Source organism: Neolamprologus multifasciatus, chromosome 10 (assembly GCF_963576455.1).
Source record: "Neolamprologus multifasciatus chromosome 10, fNeoMul1.2, whole genome shotgun sequence".
NCBI classification, from domain to species: Eukaryota; Metazoa; Chordata; class Actinopteri; order Cichliformes; family Cichlidae; genus Neolamprologus; species Neolamprologus multifasciatus.
In genome coordinates this window covers 2905960-2928636 of record NC_140448.1, presented here as the reverse complement: position 1 = coordinate 2928636, position 22677 = coordinate 2905960, and the positions used below count along the sequence as shown (strand labels likewise).

Here is a 22677-nt window from a genome sequence, read left to right as displayed (position 1 = left end):
TCAAATATGCTGTATTTATAGATGCGTGGCAGCTGGGTTTACCCACTGAATTACTGATAATATACTAATGACGTCATAGTAAACACTTGATACAGGTGCGTACTTAGTATACCAAAGCACTGATACATGATCTGCCTTGCATGCTGATCTGGATGCAATGACGTCATGTTCGATCCTTTTTCAGCTGCCTCGAGGGTGACGTCACTGGAGCGGGCAGAGATGTAAAAAGGCACTGTCCACGTTTGTCTGAAGGGCTTTCTGATGCATTTTCAAGCACAGAGACAAGATCGCTTTTTGACGGCGTCTGTCGCCACATCGCTGCGTCCCGCGTCAAGCCGAGGGTATCGAATGTTGGAGCTTGACCGGTGCATGGATGGATTGAGGTGGACCAACCTGTTGCCTCAGTTATGCCCTCATTAGAATCAGATGTGAATGAACATGGCACTGTGACATGAAGGGATTTCACAGCCTACACGTTACTTCTTCTTATTGCATTAATATGCCCCTCATGTTTCATTCAGACACAGGCTTGTTGTGGTGCACATCACCCAAAACCAACAGCTCTGACAAATGCACATGATTGCCATGCCATGATGGTTAATTTCACCTAATTGTCCATGCTCGTGTGAGATGTCCAAATTCACAGGACTGCTACATTAATATGAAATGACACATATGAACGTGATGAACAGCTCGTGGTGCTGGTCAATACGTTGGTCTTCTCGGAACAAAAGGACGATTTGCAAAACTCACTCTAATCACCCCTGCTTCTCTCACAATGAGCAACAATAAAATGACCTTGGAGAACAAATAAGCATGATTCATGACTGACATGGTCGCTGTAAAGCTTTTCAGCCCTCCATCACCCCATCACGAATATTGGCTACCGTAGCCACACAAAGAAATTCATTTGAGTGATGCTGATTGCAGGATCTAAACATCCAACGACCTGTTGTTGACAGACAAGCCCAAACCCACTGCGTAACTTTCTGCTCATCTTCAGCCAGAGTAAACCCAGCAGGGGAGGAAGCCACTAAGATTCCCTCCATCGCCCTTACAGCCACGTTTGCTGTCATTAGTCAATAATTAATTCTGTCCTAGTGTCTGAGATCACAGTAACAGGTTTTAATGGCGTCATGTGGTAGAGTAAACATGGCAATCTGTTGCTGCAATCCGCCAGGGAACGGGAGCAGTGGGGCACATTGGGAAGCTGAGCCAGTGGGGTGTTAGTTCAGACCCCTGCTTCCAGTGCTGGAAGGATGGCTTGGAGACGTGGACTTTGAGCCAAATGTGTTTAGTTAAGTCACTGGAGGGGGGTGGGTCAGAAGGAAATGCCTTGTGACCGTACTCCCTCCTTCTCACTACCCCTCCAAGTACCCATTCTGCATTTCAATGGACTAACCTGCTCCTGACAGCCAGCAAGGACGACGGAACTCAAATGAGCAATAATGAACAAATGAGCTCTCGGTGTGTAAAATCGCATGTAGTCTAGCACGACGGATCAATTCAACAAGTCAGACAAAAAGAGTTTGAGGCTTACCCATTCTGAGATCTGCTGCTTCTCAAGTCCTCTGTCAGATCGCCATCAATGCCGGGACACAATCTCTAAATGGGATCTTAACATTAGCCTAGGCATAGGTGCAATGGTAGTGTTGAGGAATGCGGCCAGTCGACCTTTTTCACCGAGGTCTAATTCATCAGTGGGTGCAGAAAAAGAGATTTCACCGCAGCATCCGAGCCATGCTTGCAGCTGGCCAGAGCCTCAATTGTCCAAGAAAATGCTAATGCAGGCTCTCGGTGTTTTCAGTGAAAGACGGCACGCATTGTTCAAGCCTGCATCGGTTTGAAGGGGGGGGTCTTCCCTGCCGCATCACCCTTTTCACTGCTCTCATCCATATTCATCGAGTGGCCTGTCTGTCTGCAGCAGCACGCAGGACTGACGCCTCGCTCGGCCAATGGGTAGCCCGCTTCCTCCAGCACGTCATATCCCCACCCCCTGATGCCGGTCCCAAAAAATTGAATTTTCTCCCCTACTCCGCCTCTTTTGACGCAGCACTATAAAGTATGGCAGTCCATTCACTCACTTTTTTTAGTGGAAAGTGACAAAGGTGAAGTGGCGGGGGGAGCGGGTTTCAGCGCTGAGCACAGAAGCATGTGGAGTGACCTTCAATAGTGGCTGAAGAGGTGTATGGAGAACATAAGCAGATGATGAAGGAGGTGGAGGAGGAGTGATCTGAGACGGCGTGCCTTACGCCACCCACCCTCCTCCTCTCCTTTTCCCCACCCCCAATCCCTTAGACGGCCATGTTTGAGAGGGCGGAGGGGCTCATCAACCATTGCAAATGGCAGTGCCGCAGAATGGTGGAGGGGGGTGATGAAGCCAATCACTACGACTATAAATCTTACACCGAGAGGTATCTCAAGCGAGCGTAAATGTGTGTAAAAACTGCAGCGTGAGCATGTCAGTGTCTGTGTGTGGACCTGAGGCTGGCAGGTTCGTTTTATGGTGATTTCCAGGGAAGCTGTTAAAAAAAGCAGCCTTTTTCCTGGCTTTTTGATGACTTTCATCCACAAATCAAACCTGAGCATCGTGGCCCATTTGGCTTTGGAGGGAAAGCCTTCCAGAAAATTCTAGCAGTCTCATTCACTGAGAGATGCTCTGGTATATAGACACAGTTCCCCTGTAGACTCCACTCCCTCCTAATGGTCTATCTCTCTCTGCTTTTCTCTGTCTTCATTTCTATCGCTCTCTCATTCTCTCTTTAACTGCCACCTGGCAAATTCACAGTCCGCTCACGTCACATCGCTCTGCAAGGGCACCTGTGTCCTTCCCACCAAAAAAAATTTAAAAAAGAAAAATAGCTCACATTCCACTGCCAACCTTTCCATTAGCAACATTACGAGATCATACCTAATCCCTGAGCCACACAACCTTTTTGGAAGGCACATGCTTGGCAGCAACATGGGCTCAGAGTGTGGGTAATTAGAAAGAGGGACGAATAAAAGATGTCCACTTTAAGGACAGAAGAGCAACGCTGATAAAAGAGGAGCAATTTTTTTCCTCTTTCAGTGTCCACAACTCTTAATGCACAACCAGGGGATGGGCTTTGAAAGAGCACGGCTTCCTTCTCTTTGTTGTAACTGCCAGTCATGTTAATGATCGGTTCGGTAGGAATAGCATGATCAATATCAGACGTAGTCAAGGGCTTGGTGATTACAAGCATGATTGAAGATTATCAGGCTGTCTAGCCCTACTGCTAACAGAAAGGCTGGGGGCTTGCATTGTTACATGCGATGCATGCAGATCATATGAGACGAAACAGGAGGTGACATCAAAAAATGTTACATAAAGCAGAGGGGGGGATATTTATGAAGCAGCTGTTTTGTATAGGCCGTTACAAACCTGTGAATGTGCATTTCAGGTGAGCAAGGCTACGCGACTAAACTGTTAAACTCTGCCTTATTGCTTTGGATGCTTTTATTATTATAAAACGCAGTAGACGCGTTTGCTGGGATTTCAGTATAAAGGCAGTATATGCTGCATATAGAGGTGCTGCTTGACTATACTCAGGTTAGCTAACTAAACTGCAAATGTTACTACACTAGTTGTAAATTGAATTCGCCTTAAGTTGCCAGGGGCTTTTTAGCATGCATAGCAGCACATCCTTTAGATTTTAAAGGGAAACACCATTTCATCGCTGAGCACAGACCAAACATACATCTTTTCTTCAAAGCTGGACATGCTACAGTAAGCTCATAAAGTTCTTCAATCTTCACATTTATTTATGCACTCATTATAATTTGCTATGTGAATTATCTGTCCACCTTTTATTCAAAATAAGAGGAGGTTTGGGGATGAGACACTAATGATTACAAATGGGATTTTCACTTTGTTTTCCTTGATTAAGCAATCAGGTATTCTCCACACGGATACAATCTCTTTCAGGAAGTCATCTGAATCACCCCTGAGACAACAAGACAGCCTCTTCAGAGTTAGACGTTCATCAGCACACAATTAATTGTGCGGCTGCGTTTTTTGAAAATACGACGGAGGCGTGATGCAGAAATGAACACAGAGCGGGGCTGGTAAAACGCTGTCTGATACCATCATACAAAACCCAGCACTAAAAAACCTGAGCTGTCTGTGTAGTCATTTATATATTTATTTTTTTAGAATCTACCCAAATGTTCAAAATTTCAATTCACACCACCAGGATGGGAACAATGCGGCAATGTCTCTGTGCCGCAGCTAAATGGTGAAAACTCTCCTAGAAGCAGGAACGCTGCGTGACTTCTCTTTTCTACAGTGGTTTTAGGGGTGCTAATGGATGACATATGGTGGTTGGATGTGTTCTAAAATACTGTCTGGTAGCTCGATGGTCCTTGCGTATCTTGCTGAAATTACATTTCTGGGGTTCAGTGAAGTGCAGCAAAGATACACTTGTACTGTTGGAAATGGGATATAATGCTGCCATCACTGAGTGCTGGGCTGTCAGGGACACAAAGACAAAAAGAATTTCCGTGACATATGGCGAAGAAACTGCTTGTTCTCTGCAGACGTCTAATTAACAACAAGTTCTCGAATAAGTGGTCCCTGTGAGTTGCAGACCAGAACAATCACGAGCTGGAATAAGATGTACAGGAGCTGGAATCAACCGTCCTCACTGCTGCACTCCAGCATCTTACTGACAAATAATAAAGCATGAGCGCTCCACACACCTCCACAAAAACAAATCAGGATCAATTTGTTCAAATAGCACTGCGGTGTTTCTGTAGTACCCTTCTCCTGCACCTCACCATTCCCCCATTTAAATGATGTTTGCCTTCAATTTAATGCATAGATTCTCATGCACGATTCTGGACTACAGCACCCAGCTCTGCTTCTCAAGCACTTACATGCTTTCAATTAGTGTTTTACAGTTGTTCTTTTAGCATTATACAGAGGCAAGCTAGAAGGTGGCATGTCAGACATCATGAGGCTAAAACAATTCCAAACAGATGCTGAGTTCTGGCTCAGCGCACGCCCTATAAATAACCTGGGTTTACTAGGAATTGGGCCTGCAAGTGCCGATGAGCACAAACCCTACAGGGTGGTATGAGTTTCATCTGTTGGCTTTTTTGCTCATTTCACCTTAAAAGCACAAAAAAGAAAATAAAAAAAAATCAGAAAACTCCAACTCAACATAAATCAGGATTATGATGCTCCAATCTCACAAATCACCAACACAACAATAGGCTCTGTTGTGTCTCCACTTGTTTTACAATGCTCACAAATCAACACTAAAGTGTCCGAGATCAAAGAGCAGCTTCCTGCTAAAAGTTTGGCTCACATACTTGTCATATTTGTACTGGTCAAAGGTAAAGGTGAGTGCTTTGCAGAGCCTATAACTCAGGGCCCAGGCATCAGTACTGATTCACATTCAGGGTAACGTTTGAAGACTGTGATGACATTTCTGTCACTCCTCCTCAGATTTGTCAATAGCCTCTGCAGAAGAAACCCGTGCCTAATGTTCCAACAGACACAAACTCTGACGAACAGAGACTTCGGAGAACTTTTATGTTAAATAAGGTGCACACAAATCATCAGCTGTCTACTGAATGACAACTTGCCAGTAAAAGCTCCAGATGTGGAGTAGAAAGGTTGCCGAGTTCAAATTCTGAGCTGACCTAAGATGAGGAGGCCGCTCACTCAGTCGGGCTGCTCGAGCATGCAGCGTATGAAGTAACAGCCATAAACACACTCAGTATCTCAAAGTGCCAAGTGCACAGGTGCTGCATGTTAAAGCCAACATGCCGCCCAGAACTGCTCATATGGGCTTCGGTATCACACTGAAGGTTGTGCTTTGCCGTTGCGCACAACAAAGGCTCAGAGTTAATGTGGAGAAGAAGAGGTGGACGGGCTGCTGGTTATTGCTTTTCTCTTACCTCCAGTGTTGGTGCGTTTGGTACAGCCGGCCTCCTCAGCCGGAGTTTCCAGCGGCCGTTTGCGGGAGTCTGCGTTATCGGCGTCCATATGGGTCTGCTGCAGGCTGTGGAGATTTGGATTTGTGAATATCCCGTTGTGGTCAACGGCTGCTCCGCCACCACCACCACCGGCCATCATCATCTTTCCTCCCCGGAGCTGTAGATAAAATTGCGCTATTCCCCCGTCTTTCTCACACACTCACAGCGCCCTCATCACCATAGCCGTGCACCGTGATATGAACGACAAGTTTTGGGGGCTCGAAGCGGTCTCAAAACGATAAACACCAGGATCAGGGTTTCCTCTTTCCTCTGCTCGTCTGGCTGGTCCCTCACGGAGCTAAATATAAGAATTCCATTGAGTGAAATGCGCTCTTTTAATGCGCTCTCCGTCGCTCCAACAGCATGCTCCTTATTGTTGACGCGCAAAACAACCCGCGCCTTAAAATAAAAAAAGCAACCCCACACTCCGAGAGAAGACAAGTGCAACAGCTTCGCAGAGGTGGAAAACGTCTTTCTTAACTTCTCTTAACGCCATACTTCTGCTTTAAGTCCAGTGCGATGAGTGCAGCTGTTGTTATTGTTGCCTTTGTAAGAGGGGAGAAATATAGTTTGAGGGCTCCAGAGAGGACTACAGTGCCACAGACCGGCCAAAAGACACGGGACCAGATCCGCTAAGACTGATGTGAATTTGCTGCATTCCTCTTTTTTTTTTCTCTTTCACCATCTGTGTGAACACTGAAGTTATTTATTATAGTCCAGGTTTCTTATGGTCAGTTTGCCAGTTTTTGGTTTGTTTGGTTGGTTGGTTTTCTTTTGAGTGAAGCTTAAGCTGATTTGGAAATCTATCTTTGCAATAAGACATTCATACAAAGTGAAACATTAAAAAAAAAAAGGGGGGGGGAGAGAAATAAACATGAAAATGAATGTAACTTTTGAAAGAATTGTTTCCAGGATGTTTTAAATGAAAGAGTTCATGAAAAGAAATTGTAAATATATCAGAATGAAATACGCTAAACCATTTTTGTTGGATTTTGTTCATTCTTTTTAAATTAAACAAGTTATAATGATTTTCACTGAGGACAGACTTCCTCAGTTCTATAGACAAAAGTGGCCATATTTGGGTGAGAGGGTGGATATGCTAAAGTTAAGCCTAATGCTTAACTAAAGTTTAGTTAAGAAGCTACGACCATAAAACCCAAATATTTGCATAATAAGCTGACTCATAAAATCCTACTTTTTCCTACTAATCTGATCAAAAACCTCTCTATCACATAGTATCACTCTAAAGGTAATTCCAATTCAATTCAGTGTTTTTTATACAGCGCCAAATCACATCAGCAGTCGCCTCAAGGCTCTTTATATAAAAGGTAGACCCTACAATAATACATACAGAGAAAACCCCAACAATAATATGACCCCATATGAGCAAGCACTTTGGCGACAGTGGGAAGGAAAAACTTCCTTTTAACAGGAAGAAACCTCTCAGGTTTCAAACCAGCTCAGGGAGGGGCGGCCATCTGCCGTGAAGGGAGAAAGACGAAATAAACGACACGTGGAAGAAATTCCATCAGAAATGCTCCAAAAGAAACCAACACTGACTCCAGCTGGCTAACAAACTATGTTTAGGACATCTGTCACTCAAAACAGTGACACCTCTGACTCCAGTGTCCAGTTCAATAAGGGGAGGTCACTTGGAAAAGGTGATCATTGTTTATTGAGATATAGGAGTTAATGTATTTGGCAATTAGACTGTGGTGATCCATCACGGCAAAATGGAAAAACCCATCGGTGATAGGATTTAGGACAGGACCCCCGTAGTCCAGATTCTGGTGGTGGTGAAGATGAAAACTGAAGCACAGCTGGAGCTCTGACTGAGGGGTCTTTGAGGTGGAGATGAGGAGGAGGTGGGTTCCACAAATGAGAGTCTGAAAGGCAGGAGAGCTCAGATTTAAACCATACAACGTGGAGGCTGATTGGCTCACAGAAGACGGGTAAGAAGATGATTGGATAATAATGACACTATTGATATTTACAGTGCGGGAAAGTGGTAGTCATGTAAAGAACAGGAAGCAAAAACCCAGAAAAGCTGGCAGATGAATGATTACAGTTATTCCTTATTGAACTTATGTATAAGCTTCATTTAGAAATAAATAATCCCCAAAATCATGTAAAAAGAAACCCATAAAGACCAAATTGTACTAGGCTGAATATATGGCACTTTTTCTTTTCCGCTCTAGAATTGGCTCTTGAACACAGGACTCTGTCATTTTGACTGACTGTTGGAGCCACTGTTAAGTGGTTATAGAGGGGAGGACAGTTTTGGGCTTAATATTTAGCCCCCAGACAAATTGATTGGCAGCTTTTGTCATAAATTTAAAATCCCATTTTTAAATACTGCTTTGCTCTGTTTTACATCATTGTTGGCAGAATATTGTATCCATCAACTTTGGCTTTTAGTGTCAGATAAAGATAATCAAAGCAGATGAAACAAGACTGAAAATGTTAGTTTTAGAAATACGAATTTGAATATCTTTATTTTATTAGTTCTTTGTGGCTACATTACAAATATTCTTGCTGCTGGATCAAGATTTAATTGATTTAATTGATCTCTATCCTATTTAAATATGATATGTATCACTACTCTTTATCAATACAGAATTTTGCCCAACCTCTTGGTGCAGAGAACGGTAGTGGGTTTCATTTCTGAGCACTTTATTATAGATAAAGGGCTCTTCCCTGTGTGTTCTGGGACAGGATGCTTAATGTGGTGAAGGAAGTACTTCAGCATCTATGCTGACAGCAGACTAAAGTGGAAGACCAACACAGACGCTGTATACAAAAAGAGAGTGAGCAGATTCTAATCTAGTCTGCTGTGGCAAACATGTGCAGCATCAGAGCTGGTGACACCAACAGACTAACTAAACTGATGAGGACGACAGGCTCTGTGACAAACTGGAGACTTTTAAAGCTGTGACTGAACAAACTGTTGTGGATCTTGGGCACTTCTAACCACCCTCTGTGTCACTTACTGGACAAGCAGCAGAAAACGTCCTCTAAGAGACTGATTCATCTCCACTACCACAAGGAAAGCTGCAGCAAATCTTTCCTCACTCAGTTTGTGAGCTCCACTCACTTCTAGTATTCTCTTCACGGCACAAGTGCTAAGAAGGCTTTTAAATTGGACATTTCAAAAAAAGTTTATAATGGATACATCATTGGGAAAGATGTGTTCCCCTGGAACAGAAAACATTTAAGTTCAACAAAAATCAAGAAACTCATATACCCCTGTTACTATACTACAGCTTTACACACACACACTCAGGTGTTGCTATCCTAGTGGGGACATCTCATTGACATAATGCTTTCCCTAGCCTTTTCCCCTAACCCTAACCATCAAAAATGAATGCCTAACCCTTACCCTAACCATAACCCAACTGTAATCCTGAAACTAAACCTAGACCTGGATTTTGGTCTCCACGTGGGCTGCCGGTCCCCACCAGTATAGTAAATTTCAGATTTTGGTCCCCACCAAGATAGCAAGAACTGGAACACACATGCACACACACACAACAAGGTCTTCAAGGTCAACCTAATGATTTGTTGGTTGAAAATTGACCTTATAACATAGAAACCAGGGTTCTTGTGTGTGGTGTGTATTGTCAACATATCCACATAAAGCTATTTAAAACTACTACCATTGTTTCTACTGACAATCTATTGGCATATGGTCAATAATATATGGCAGTTCTAAATATCACATTATTTTACTATTTATTATTATTTCATTATTTTACTTTGTTTTGTACAATACTGAAACATTACAGAGATATCCATTTAAAACATATCAGCTTCAATATATGTACAATGTTCCTGAATAAGTATTATAGTCTTTTTTTTTATTGTGGTTAAAGAGTGTCACAGTCTTAGAAATGGCTTTGTAACCATTCTTACACTAAAGGACCTCAATGATGTTGTTTCTCAGCTGTTCATGAGTTTGTTCAGGGGTCTCCATCTCCAGGCCTCGAGGGCCGGTGTCCTGCAGGTTTTAGATCTCACCCTGGGTCAACACACCTGAAACAAATGAGTAGTTCATTATCAGGCCTCTGGAGAACTTCAAGACATGTTGAGGAGGTCATTTAGCCATTTAAATCAGCTGTGTTGGATCAAGGACACATCTAAAACCTGCAGGACGCCGGCCCTCGAGGCCTGGAGTTCGACACCTGTGGTTTAGGACATACATGACACATCATGTGTTGCTTTTTGGGGTGTTTTGGCCTACTTCACTTTGTCAGACAAGATTTTATTTATGTGTTTTCTCATTTCAACAGGTTTGACAGTAATCAGGCTTTGGTGATGCTAGTGAGCTTGGCTTGACCACTAAATGTGGTTAATCACAGTTAATTTATTATTACATCATTTCCACGTACATCCATATTTGGATAGCTTTTTTCCTGTAATAAATTTAACAGTTTAAAAACTGCATTTTATATTTACTTAGGTTAATTTTTGTCTAACATTAAAATTTATCTGATGATCTGAAACAAAAAAGACAAATATACAAGAAAGGAAGGGGGAAATAAATCCCATGAACAGTGCAGGAGTGAGTTTCAAAGATGAGGGCTACTCAAGAGATTAGAGAATTGTCAGCATATAGAGACAGAATTATTGCAAGAATATGGTTAAAAGCCCAGTGTCAGCCTTGTGCATTGTATTTAGTGTTACTTCCCATGTCTCATTAGTTTTATTCAGTTCACCTGCTCCTTGTTTTCCCCAGCTCTGTTGTCTCTCCCTAACCGCCTCTTATGTATATTTAAGCACAGTTTGCCTCAGGTCTTTGTTGTGTCATACTGTTTTTTCCCATCCTGCATGTTGCTTATGTGATTCCTGCTTGGATTTATAGCTTTTGTTTTTATCGGACTGAAATTGTTCAGATGATTGTTAGTGAGGTGAGAGTTTAAAAAAAAAAAGGTATTTGTAACTGGACAATAACTATTTTGGTTTGCAATGGGTTTCTTAATTATCCCAGCTGTTTTGAGATGTAGATTAAGGAAGACGATATAATGACAATTATTAAAGTAGAAGAACAGGACAAATGGAATTTAACTACGTGAATTGAAGCGGGTAAAAATAAGAGGTAGGTTTAATTTTCTTAACAAATCCAGATATTTCCTCTAAAGTCAGGAGTTTGGTGCTAGAAAGAAAAGAGGGGCTCAAGTGGTTAAAGAGTGGTGTTTTTACAGCAGCAGAAAGAGCCCTAGTATTCAGCACACCTGATTAGTGTTGCATAATATTTAGCTGTAGACAGAGCATCATTATATCTGAACGCTACCCCAACAGAGGTCGATTATCTTGTTAATAATTTCACCTCCTCACTACGTACGACTCTGGATACTGTAGCTCCAGTGAAAACTAAGGTCTCTAATCAGAAGTACCTGACCCCGTGGTATAATTCTCAAACACGTACCCTAAAGCAGATGACTCGTAATCTGGAGAGGAAATGGCATGTCACAAATTTAGAGGATCATCATTTAGCCTGGAGAAATAGTTTGTTGCTTTATAAGAAAGCCCTCCGCAAAGCCAGAACAGCTTACTACTCATCACTGATTGAAGAAAATAAGAACAACCCCAAAAACGTCAGGTCAGTCTCACACGAAAAAATGTCAGGTCTCAGTCACACGAAAAAACGTCAGGTCTCAGAGTCACACGAAAAAATGTCAGGTCTCAGAGTCACACGAAAAAATGTCAGGTATCAGACTCACACGAAAAAATGTCAGGTATCAGAGTCACACGAAAAAATGTCAGGTCTCAGAACACGAGCGATCAGACAGAGAGAAAATCTTCCTGCAGGTGGCGCTGTTGTCACGTCCTACCCGAATTGCTTTCCAAATACGTCATCAACGTGTGACAGTGGGAGAGCGTAAGGTCATTGACCTCACCGGAGTTTTACCGCGGTTCAGGCTCCTAATGACACATGGTAAGTTTAACTTTTTCTCACTTTTGTTCATATTTTTGCCACAGCTGTGTTATATTAAGTTGCGGTTATGTTGTGAAAGTTACATCTCAAAGAAGGAAATCTATTCTTGTCTGGCCAATTGTTCTAGCTAGCGACAGTGGTGTGAAACGTGATTTAAATTTAAACTGTTCAGTAATTGTTTTGTATACGTTTCAGCAAATGGACAAGCTGAAAGCTTACGAGCAGCCTGCATCCTTTCTCTCGCTGTTTTCTATATTGCTACTGTTGAGATATTTTGTGATCCCGATATGTGTTTTTTCTGTGTTGTTTTTAGACTTTGCTGCAATATGTCATCCGGTGATGATGAAAGGAGTATCCGACTCTGTCTGGTTCTTATGACTGTACCAAAAATACTTTTTTTAAAAAAAAAAAAGAGCATTAAAAATAAATGACGAAAGTACAACTTATTAACTACTGTTCACCTCTTTCATATCAAAGAAGTGTATTTTTTGCTACACATATTTTATTTGTGGGCACTGAATAGACTGTGCTTTTAGTACAATTGCCACCTAAAAAGATTTAGTAATTTACTGGTTAATTACTTATGTTCAGTGTAAGAGGTGGTGATTAATTAGACTGTTGTTGTTACACTTAACCTTTCAAGATACGATGATAATAACATTGTTCAACAAAGGCTTAAAACAAAGGGAAATCAGCTGTGTACTCAATTCATATGGGCATAAAATAAGGTAAGTCTGCATTTCAACAGTTTCCATGACAACTCACTAAAATTACAAACCATGCAGTTTTCCTTTAATATAATGTAAGTCAGTGTTGTCTTTTAACAGTGAGAGGCATCTGAGACGAGTTTTAAAACTTCTAGGGTTGAAGCGAAGATGCCCCCAACGACCTTTTACTGAAATCCACAAAGCAGTGGAGGTAAGCGTTAAAACATCAGTGCAAAAAATACATATTTTCCTGAAGTCTGTGTTATCAGCTATTGTAGAAACAATAAATGTTATTTTCTGTAGTTATTTAAAAAAACATTCAATTAATTGTTTGTTTGTTTTTTAGAGTGAGATGAAACAGTGGTCTCCTGAACAAGGAATCAGGGCAATGGTAAAGCGGGTAAGGGATGTCAGAGGAGTGCGGCCTTGTTACAGGTTGGTTTCCATAGTGTGTATTTAATATAATTAAGTATTCTCTTGTTTTACTGTTGAGCTCAGAGTAAAATCTATTGTTACTGTAGAGACGATGTTGCTAATATAATGAGGGATATGGATGCAAGTGGTCTTCAGAGGAGATCTCCTGGAAAGAAGAAAATTCCCCGTCGGAATTACATCAGCCGTGGTCCAAATGACACCTGGCACATTGATGGTATTTATTTTATCTTTTCAATTAACCTTCCTGTCATGTTTTGATGGTACTTCTGTCGAAACAAATTGTAATTTTTATTTGTTGTTTCATATAGGCAATGATAAACTGAAGTTCTTTGGAATGTGGATACATTTGGGGATTGATGGGTAGGTCTGAATGTGGCATTCGCTACTTAATTTATTATATTCAGTGATAGTACAAAGTTGCTTCAAGATAAGGATGTGAGGTAAACTGAGGTGTTATCTCTCCTGAGTAGTCTAGGGCAGGGATGGGCAACTCCAGGCCACGAGGGCCGGTGTCCTGCAGGTTTTAGATGTGTCCTTGATCCACAGCTGATTCAAATGGCTAAATTACCCTCACAACATGTTTTGTAGTTCTCAGATGCCTGGTAATGAACTAATCATTGTATTCAAGTGTGTTTACCCAGGGTGATATCTAAAACATGCAGGACACTGGCCCTCGAGGTCTGGAGTTGGCCAAGCCTGGTCTAAGGGACCAAGATAAAGTATGAATAGTGAAGGAGGATTCAAGATGGCAGTTTTTAAAAGGTTTATTTCCTGCTAGTCTTAAAGTTACATTTCAGACTGGCAGTTAATTTCAGGGAGGGCCAAGACCAACACAACAAACAAAACATCCCTGATATAAAGTAAACAGAATTTAACTCAAAGAAAATAAAATGCACAGTTTACGATAACCTACCTAACCAACATATAAACAGGAGAATACAAGGGATTACAAAACAAAAGGCAGCTCTCGCGTCAGTCTGAACACAGTCAAGAGTCACATTCAATTCCAAAGGCATGTAAGCCTACACAACTATGGCAGTCAAAATGGCCGGAGGAACCAGAAACAACGCCTAGACAGAATACAATGGAAAACCAGCATACTCTTGGGGAATGTAACAAAAACCAAACATAGTGCCAAAACATGATTAAATCATATGTACGAGTGGCCACTTTTCTGTTTCTTTCTTTTCAGATTTTCCAGGAAGGTTCTATGGCTAAAGGTGGGCACATCCAACCGCAAACAAAACTTTGTGGCCAGATACTTCTTTGAGGCTGTTCAAGAACAGGGTGGTATGCAATATACTAAAAAAAGGGGGGTTAAAAAAGATTGCATTTTGGTAATAAATTTATTTTTTCATCATTCACTAATTATCTTCAGTTTGTGTCTTTAGGCTGTCCTCAAATGATTCGGGGGGACAGAGGAAAGGAGAACCTTGTTGTGGGTCAAATGCAGATGGCATTTCACATGCGAGATCTTGGGAATCAGGCATGGAGGTGCTTCAGAATGGGGACATCAGTGCACAACCAGGTATGTCTTTAAGCTGGTAAATGACTATTTCTAAAGTAACAACCTGACAACAAAACTGATAATGTCATGTTTCTGTTGTTTAGAGAGCTGAATGTTTCAACAGTATTTTAAAGCGGACATGGATTAAGAAATGGCTGACAACATTTGAGGTAAAGCAAATCTTTCACCTGTAAAACCTATTAACAAAGACTAGCCATCAAAATTTCGCTAAACATACGATGGATTAGTTTATCTGAAAACACAAGGCCAGAATCTGTGTTTATGTACATCTGTACCTTTTCACTGATGAAATGCTCACCTTCACAACTTATGTCTTTTTCAAAACCACATGCTTAGGCCATGATGGAGTCTGGGATCCTTGAACTGGACAATCCTGTGCACATGTAAGTCAATTTTTTAGACATGAAAAATGATCAAGCAGCAGTATGAAAGTATGTGGTCTAGAAATGCCTTTGTTTTTTGAGTACTGATTAAAGTTTAGCTTTTACTTATTCTACCTCAAAGAAGCAGATGAACATATATAATCATTTTTAATTCTCCTTTTTCATAGCAACTGCTTGCAGTACTCACACTTGCCACTGCTTCAAAGAGACTTAAAAACGGAGCAAACAGTTTGGAACACCCATGACATCCGCAAGCAACGCAATGCACCAGGTCCATTTGGGAAACCCGACCTTCTGTTTACCTCACCACCTCCTGGTATGTCATTTGAAAGCCTGTGGGTCTTTTTTTTTTTTTTTTTTTTAAACTTTCATTAGTTTACTTTTACTTTGATATAGCACTCTTCACAGGATAAAAACCACAAAGTGCCTTCACAATAATATAAAACAGATAAACATAAAACAGCACAATCGAACATACAGAATAAATACAATCAAGGAAACGTAATGATGGAGGCAGAGCATTCCATGACCTGGGAGCCACCGCTCTGCAAGATCTATTGCCTCTGGTCTTCTGGTGGAACTACTAACAGCCATTGATTAGATGATCACAGGCTGGGAGAGGGAGCGTGGGGTTCTATAAGATCAGAAATTAAGGCAGGAGCTTCACAATTTGGAGCTTTGAAAGTCATTACTAAAATTTTAAAATGAATTTTCTAAAATATACTGGAAGCCAGTGTAATGAGCAAAAACTGTTATAATGTGCTTTCTTTTCTGTCTTCCTAAGAAGCCTACTTGTAGTACAATAAGAGATTTCTGAATTTCTACTGTCAATACAAAAATGGCTTCATATTGGCACCTTTAACTAAAAATTAATCTAAATGTTTGAGTGATATTTCCATCTTTAAGTTTCTGCAATAACATCTGTAAACACTGACTGCTTATTATACAGGTTCTAGAACAGCTTTGTGATTATTCATTTATTTTTAACATTCAAAGTGAACATCTTTTCAATATTGTCTTTCATTCGCAGGATATGGCAATGTGCTGCACATAGTTGACCCAGACCTTTTAGACTACGCCAAGCAATTAATCTGTGAGAGGGAAGAGCCTTCACTGGTAGCAAACCAGGAATTCAGAGACATGTGCCAGAACATTTTACAAAACAGCCAGTTTCCCTGCACACCTGATGGTTGCCTTGCTGCATACCTCATGCTAGTCCAAGAGCTCACAACTGCAATGAACAGAAATTCAGTTCCTACACCTTCTACGTTTGCAGAGGCAAATGACATATACATCTTTCTGAAGAGAGAGAGGATGGAAGGTGTACCAGTAAACATTTCCAATGACCAATAAAATCATACAACATTGTTTGTTAACATTTTATTTTCCTTGTTTAAAATCAACAGGTAATTTGAAAACTGTCTGACCAACAAAATGTACAATAAAATTGCAAGGTGCCATCTTTCATAATGATTCAGTGTTTCATTTACCACAACTTTTGTTAACAATAATGTAGAACATAATTAACATTGAAAGACTTTTGAACTGCAGACTGTAGCAACATTACCACTTGTAGCCATATCGGCTCGTAAGATCAAGGCCTGACTTGAGAAACTTAACAACATCAGATGCGGAAGGCCTTGAGTCTGGGTCATAGCTCACCAAACCACCAGAAAACTGTTTTTGTCACTGAGATGTGATAGGGCATGTGGTGGGGTTTTGGTGGCCATTAGTGCAGCCAGTTCTCTTTGTTTTTTAATAATCCACGGAGCGGACCCCGTCAGGATCTCCAGATATGTGGCTCCGAGGGACCACATGTCTGTCTGGAACGAGGCCTCTTCAAACATCAGTATGCATTCGGGGCCATGTAAAGATATGTGCCGCCAGCTGGACCAATAGCTTGGGCAGTGAACTTACTCCCTTGACGAAGCATCACAGTGTCTCTTATGTTTGCCATGCCCCAGTCTGTCAGGACTGCCTTCTTAGAGGGGTGGTGAACCTATAAGGTATACATTTGAGAATTTACCAGGTTGTCTAAAATCTCACTAATGTTATCAAAACTGTCATTCCAAAGACCACAGCTCATAATTGAAGAAAAAAAAAAACCCTCAAAGCTTTTAGCACCCAGATCACCCAATCACTGCAGATTTATTCTGAGATTGTTTATTATACACAACATTAAAATTAACAATTGGTTAATGATCAAACACGGTTTTATAGTCCTGTGCATTTTTTATCCCCATTCCAATTAAGAAAGTGGTACAGACTAATAAAATAATAGAAACTTTCAGTTTGTAAAGCCTAAACTTATTACAACATGTTTGGGAATTTTGTAGGTGTGCAACAACCAACATATTAAAGAAAAAATGTAAGGCTTCTTACTTTAAAAAAAAAATCCTTTATCCTTTATATGAATATGCCAGAACAGTTTCTCATTGTTCAAATGTAGTGTTTAATAGACTGAAGAGAATAAAGTAAAAGAAATAATATAGTATTTTTATTTTGATCTTCAAAAACAAAGTAAAGAAAAAGAAAAATACAGTATGGCTTACCATGACATTTGCTGGCTTTATATCCTGGTGAATGATTCTCTGTGCATGGATGTACTCTACTGCCATGGATAAGTCCAGTGATATGAAACCAGCATCATCCCCTTCAAGCTATCAAGACAATATATAATATTAATAAAACAATGGGTAGCCAGGTGTGACAATCTAACATGTCTACCACTGGAAATGTATTACTTCAAATAGGATTAGTATTCAAATGCAATTGCAATTGCAATTGCATTTATAATAAATTACAATGGGACCTAAGACCAACAAAGTCAATGTTTGGAAGTGACCATCAAAAAGCCCTGATTGCAGTCCTCTTGCGAAACTGTAAGCAGAGGTGAATGGTGTGTGTGAGCAAGGTGGCCAACAAATCTGACTCAGTTACACCAGTCCTGTCTAGAGGACTGGACCAAAATTCCTGAAAAATATTGTAAGAATATTGTAGAAAAAAACCTAAAATGTCTGAACTCATCCAAGTAAAAAAAGCAATTCTACCAAAACAGTAAGGAAGCTTATTATTAAAAAGTTAAGATTATTCTTTTACTAAGTTCATACTTTTCTGGCATTTGGCAATTAAAGATCATTTTGGTAATTCCAAATGGTTGAAAACATGAGAGAGAAAAAAGTAATCAGTCTTTTTATATGTTGTACACAAAGATGGTTTCAAGTACATATTTAAACAAATGCCAGCAATAAAAAGTTCATTTTTAATATGAGGGTATTAAGATTATTCACATCTACCTAAATGTATTAAACATAAAATTATGAGTATGATACCTTCACCAAGCAGCTGTCTGTGTGAAGCACTTGCTGCAGGGTTGCGCCATGAATGTATTCAGCTGCCAACAAAAAGCAGGACTCAGTGCGGGCAACTGCCATGAGTCTGACGATGTTGGGGTGAGACAGTCTCCTAATAAAACAGAAACATGTCCGAATAAAAAAACAAAATAGAGGCATATTATGTTACAACTTGAGGAACAATCGATTTTGACAATGAAACAAACAAAAGTGTGTCAAAGTTCTTACAGTGAAACATTTATCTCATGATGAATGTCGCTGTCCTCCATCCCTTGTTGGCCACACATGATCCTTTTAACAGCTGCTGGAGTACCATGAAAAGAACCTCTATATACCTTGCCAAATGTTCCTTCTCCCAGTAGATTGTCCTCACTGTATGTAATTAAATCCTCTTCCACATATGGAACACGTGGAAGATACACTTGGGGATAAAAAACACAAAGTAACATACATTAACATACAGCTACTGCTAATCATTCTTTGATTAACTGCTGGATCAGTAATATCTAGGTTTACTCCAGGAACTTGAGTACCAAATAGTGAAGAATGAAAACCTTTATTTACAATTTTGTCTGATGATGTGATGTTAGCCCTAAATGGGAAAGAATGCTTACATGATGGCGATTTTGGAGTTGTGTTGAAAGACTCTGCAAAATCTATCAAAAGCCCACTATTTCCAGCACCTTCAGATAGCTCTTCAGCTCTTTCCATAGCTTCTTTTGCCTCAATAACTGCATGTGGTAACATGTCTTGGCTCACTGCTCCACCTGGACCTAGAGATGACCCTACATTTTCCTCCTTCCTTTGCTTGGACTGGCTTTTCTTTCTGACTCTCCCTGTTTCAAATTCAGCTGAGCTGGATGTTTCTGGATGGAAATCCTATGAACACATTCAGCCAAGATATACTTTTTGCAGGGTGCACTGTGAAAACATCCACATTTATGACAATGATAAGAAATTATTGGTCTGTTCAAAAAGAAGATATGGTTTTACCTGTTCTGCAACATTTTGTCCTATGAGGGTTTCAGGAAGTTCATCTGCAGAATGCATATTACATACTGTAACTGTGCAATGACCAAGCATAGTAAACAAGTGTGTAAAGGTTGGAAATGTAATGCAAACAAAATAAGAAGTCAATTTTAATGATTTAGTTAGATGTCCAGGCATTCACCTAAACTGCAACTTTCATCACCACCCACTTTAGTTACAGGGTCTTCATCTGTAAAATAACACATTGATTGCAATATATCTGAATGCCCAACATAGTCAGTGTACCATGTTCAATCATAACATCAAAATATTCAATTTGGTTTGGGCAGGCACACACCTGAGATGGAACTTTGATCATCCAAACACACGATCTCTGTACAAAAAGTAAAATTATTTTATACCATACAAATTCGAGTGCTAGACAGTAGTTAGTAGCAATATTGATCACTTTATTACCCAGTTGTCTTCGCCCGATGTATAGGCTTCTTTTCCACAGATGTGTAATATCAGAAACAGTTCTGTATTCTTTGTGGAAATCCTCCTTACTCCACCTGGTCCCGTCAGAATGGCAAAGAGTGAACTCACTCCCCTCAGTACGCTCTGGCCAGAAGCGTTCTTTGCCAATGGTAATTAAATCATCATAGGTTTCATGGCCTTGCAGGATGATTCGAGGTGGAACTTCGTCCATTATTAACTCTGGTACCGTCCACACTTTCTAAGAGTTCTTGGCTTCCATGGGAGCCATTCTGACCTAGCATCAAGGGAAAAAAAGCAAAGTTTATGAAAAAATATGCCTTTTTAGAAAGTTATTTTTTAATATATTGCTGATAGTCATACACATAGCTTCACTTTTTAACTAACCTTCAATAATGATTTGCCATGTTCCAAACGTTTATCATTCAATGGAAACTGCCTTTTCTTTACTTGAGGCTGTAGTAGTTTCTTGGCTTTACCAAAGGCCTCTGCTGCACCTGTAATGGATGAAGTTGAAAGTTAATCATACTGATCCACAGAAAGTTATATATTACAACTGATCTAAAAGCAAAAATAATTGGGGTTGTCTTACTGAGAAATTCATTGCCACTTGTTGAAGGAGTGTCATCTGCAATATAAATAGGGCAGTGATGTGAAACGTGGTTTACAGAATTCTACTACAATCACAGACTACTGCACACTCATCTGCTTTCAAAATGTATTGCATCTATAAATAAAGTGGTTAGTCAATCATAACCTGCTAAGCATATCATATTAAATAAAGGAGATTATTTTACATGTTGTTCAAAAGTATCAACACCTACCTGATTTTTCTGCTGTCAGGAGCCTTTTTACGTTGTTATCAAAGCCTTTTTGGGTAATCTCACCTTCAAATAAAATTTTAAAAGGGTAAGGAGTTATAGCTAGACTGTAGGAGCCAGATCCTACATGACTATCTAACTTTTAAATTGCAATAAAGTCTTTTAATTTTGTGAAAAATCCATCTTTTGTCAGTTTTTTAAATAGGGCACTCCGACAATATCATAAAGTAATAACTATATACGTCTTTTAACATGTATATTAATTAAGAGAAGTAAATAGGAATACCAAACAATGTTAAACCATTAAAGCACAAAATTGTCAGGGTTCTTGGCAGTTAAAAAAAGGAAATTGCAAGCATTACAAAAACATTTAATAAAGCGTTTGATTACCATTTTCAAGGTCTTTTTTCAGCTGCTCGTAAGCTTTCAGCTTGTCCATTTGCTGAAACGTATACAAAACAATTACTGAACAGTTTAAATTTAAATCACGTTTCACACCACTGTCGCTAGCTAGAACAATTGGCCAGACAAGAATAGATTTCCTTCTTTGAGATGTAACTTTCACAACATAACCGCAACTTAATATAACACAGCTGTGGCAAAAATATGAACAAAAGTGAGAAAAAGTTAAACTTACCATGTGTCATTAGGAGCCTGAACCGCGGTAAAACTCCGGTGAGGTCAATGACCTTACGCTCTCTCCCACTGTCACACGTTGATGACGTATTTGGAAAGCAATTCGGGTAGGACGTGACAACAGCGCCACCTGCAGGAAGATTTTCTCTCTGTCTGATCGCTCGTGTTCTGAGACCTGACATTTTTTCGTGTGACTCTGATACCTGACATTTTTTCGTGTGACTCTGAGACCTACATTTTTTCCATGTGAGTCTGAGACCTGACATTTTTTTCCGTGTGAGTCTGAGACCTGACATTTTTTCGTGTGACTCTGAGACCTGACGTATGGTTTCTCTTCAGCACTGTAGCCAGGCTGACAAAAAGTCAGAGCTCTGTTGAGCCAACCATCCCTTTAACGTTAACTAGTGATGACTTCATGAACTTCTTCACAAATAAAATTTTTATCATTAGAGAAAAAATTACCAATAATCATCCCACAGATCTAATATTATCTACAGCTACTCTTACTACCATTGATGTTAAGTTAGACTCTTTTTCTCCAATCGATCTTTCTGAGTTAACTTCAATAATTACTTCCTCCAAACCATCAACGTGTCTTTTAGACCCCATTCCTACAAAACTGCTCAAAGAAGTCCTGCCATTGATTAATTCTTCGATCTTATATATGATCAACCTATCTCTAATAATCGGCTATGTACCACAGGCCTTCAAGGTGGCTGCAGTTAAACCTTTACTCAAAAAGTCATCTCTAGACCCAGCAGTCTTAGCTAATTATAGGCCAATCTCCAACCTTCCTTTCATATCAAAAATCCTTGAAAGAGTAGTTGTCAAACAGCTAACAGATCATCTGCAGAGGAATGGTTTATTTGAAGAGTTTCAGTCAGGTTTCAGAGTTCATCACAGCACAGAAACAGCTTTATTGAAGGTTACAAATGATCTTCTTATGGCCTCTGACAGTGGACTCATCTCTGTGCTTGTCCTTCTTGACCTTAGTGCAGCATTCGATACTGTTGACCATAATATTCTATTAGAGCGATTAGAACATGCTGTAGGTATTACAGGTATTGCACTGCAGTGGTTTGTATCATATCTATCTAATAGACTCCAATTTGTGCATGTAAATGGAGAGTCCTCTTCACACACTGAGGTTAATTATGGAGTTCCACAGGGTTCAGTGCTAGGACCAATTCTGTTTACATTATACATGCTTCCCCTAGGCAGCATCATTAGAAGACATAGCATACATTTTCACTGCTATGCAGATGACACCCAGCTCTATCTGTCCATGAAGCCAGATAACACACACCAATTAGTTAAACTGCAGGAATGTCTTAAAGACATAAAGACTTGGATGGCCACTAACTTTCTGCTTCTTAACTCAGATAAAACTGAGGTCATTGTACTCGGCGCTG

At 40.1% G+C, this 22677-nt stretch overlaps 3 protein-coding genes and 2 long non-coding RNA genes across 7 annotated transcripts in view; 2 read left to right on the top strand and 3 right to left on the bottom strand.

Moving 5' to 3' along the window:
• The window catches only part of nova1 (NOVA alternative splicing regulator 1), a 30448-nt gene extending 23805 nt beyond the window's left edge, over positions 1-6643 (bottom strand). Inside the window, exon 1 of one of the 2 annotated variants that reach the window (XM_085174852.1) lies at positions 5926-6643. In XM_085174852.1, coding sequence (XP_085030978.1) covers positions 5926-6106 — 181 coding nt within the window. In that variant the 5' untranslated portion in view covers positions 6107-6643. Of the gene's footprint in view, positions 1-1540; positions 2239-5925 lie in introns of those variants that run through there. The other variant, XM_085174853.1, reaches the window with a different exon arrangement.
• Positions 1-22677, top strand: part of LOC146509341 (uncharacterized) — a 236846-nt gene that overhangs the window by 90494 nt on the left and 123675 nt on the right. The gene's annotated exons all lie outside the window — the stretch shown is intronic.
• LOC146509347 (uncharacterized) lies at positions 11692-16369 on the top strand. Of its 2 annotated transcripts, XM_085175943.1 has the most exons (13): positions 11692-11938; positions 12252-12289; positions 12582-12666; positions 12766-12856; positions 12992-13080; positions 13167-13294; positions 13389-13440; positions 14273-14370; positions 14472-14608; positions 14692-14757; positions 14945-14991; positions 15159-15307; positions 16022-16369. In XM_085175943.1, exons 2-13 carry the CDS (start codon positions 12265-12267, stop codon positions 16342-16344), a joined length of 1290 nt encoding a protein of 429 aa, XP_085032069.1. In that variant the 5' UTR covers positions 11692-11938; positions 12252-12264; the 3' UTR covers positions 16345-16369. The 2 variants fall into 2 exon arrangements, with proteins under 2 accessions (XP_085032069.1, XP_085032070.1); XM_085175944.1 differs by lacking the exon at positions 11692-11938 and having other exon boundaries at positions 12750-12856.
• LOC146509346 (uncharacterized) lies at positions 16838-20023 on the bottom strand. Its single transcript, XM_085175448.1, has 9 exons — positions 19791-20023; positions 19672-19707; positions 19516-19563; positions 19338-19381; positions 18959-19223; positions 18573-18765; positions 18324-18456; positions 17544-17651; positions 16838-16990 (listed from the first exon to the last, which is right to left on the bottom strand). Exons 1-9 carry the CDS (start codon positions 20020-20022, stop codon positions 16838-16840), a joined length of 1212 nt encoding a protein of 403 aa, XP_085031574.1. The 5' UTR covers position 20023.
• Positions 20078-21323, bottom strand: LOC146509345 (uncharacterized). Its single transcript, XR_014876288.1, has 4 exons — positions 21020-21323; positions 20633-20695; positions 20401-20436; positions 20078-20305 (listed from the first exon to the last, which is right to left on the bottom strand). It is a non-coding gene; the product is annotated as an uncharacterized LOC146509345 (long non-coding RNA).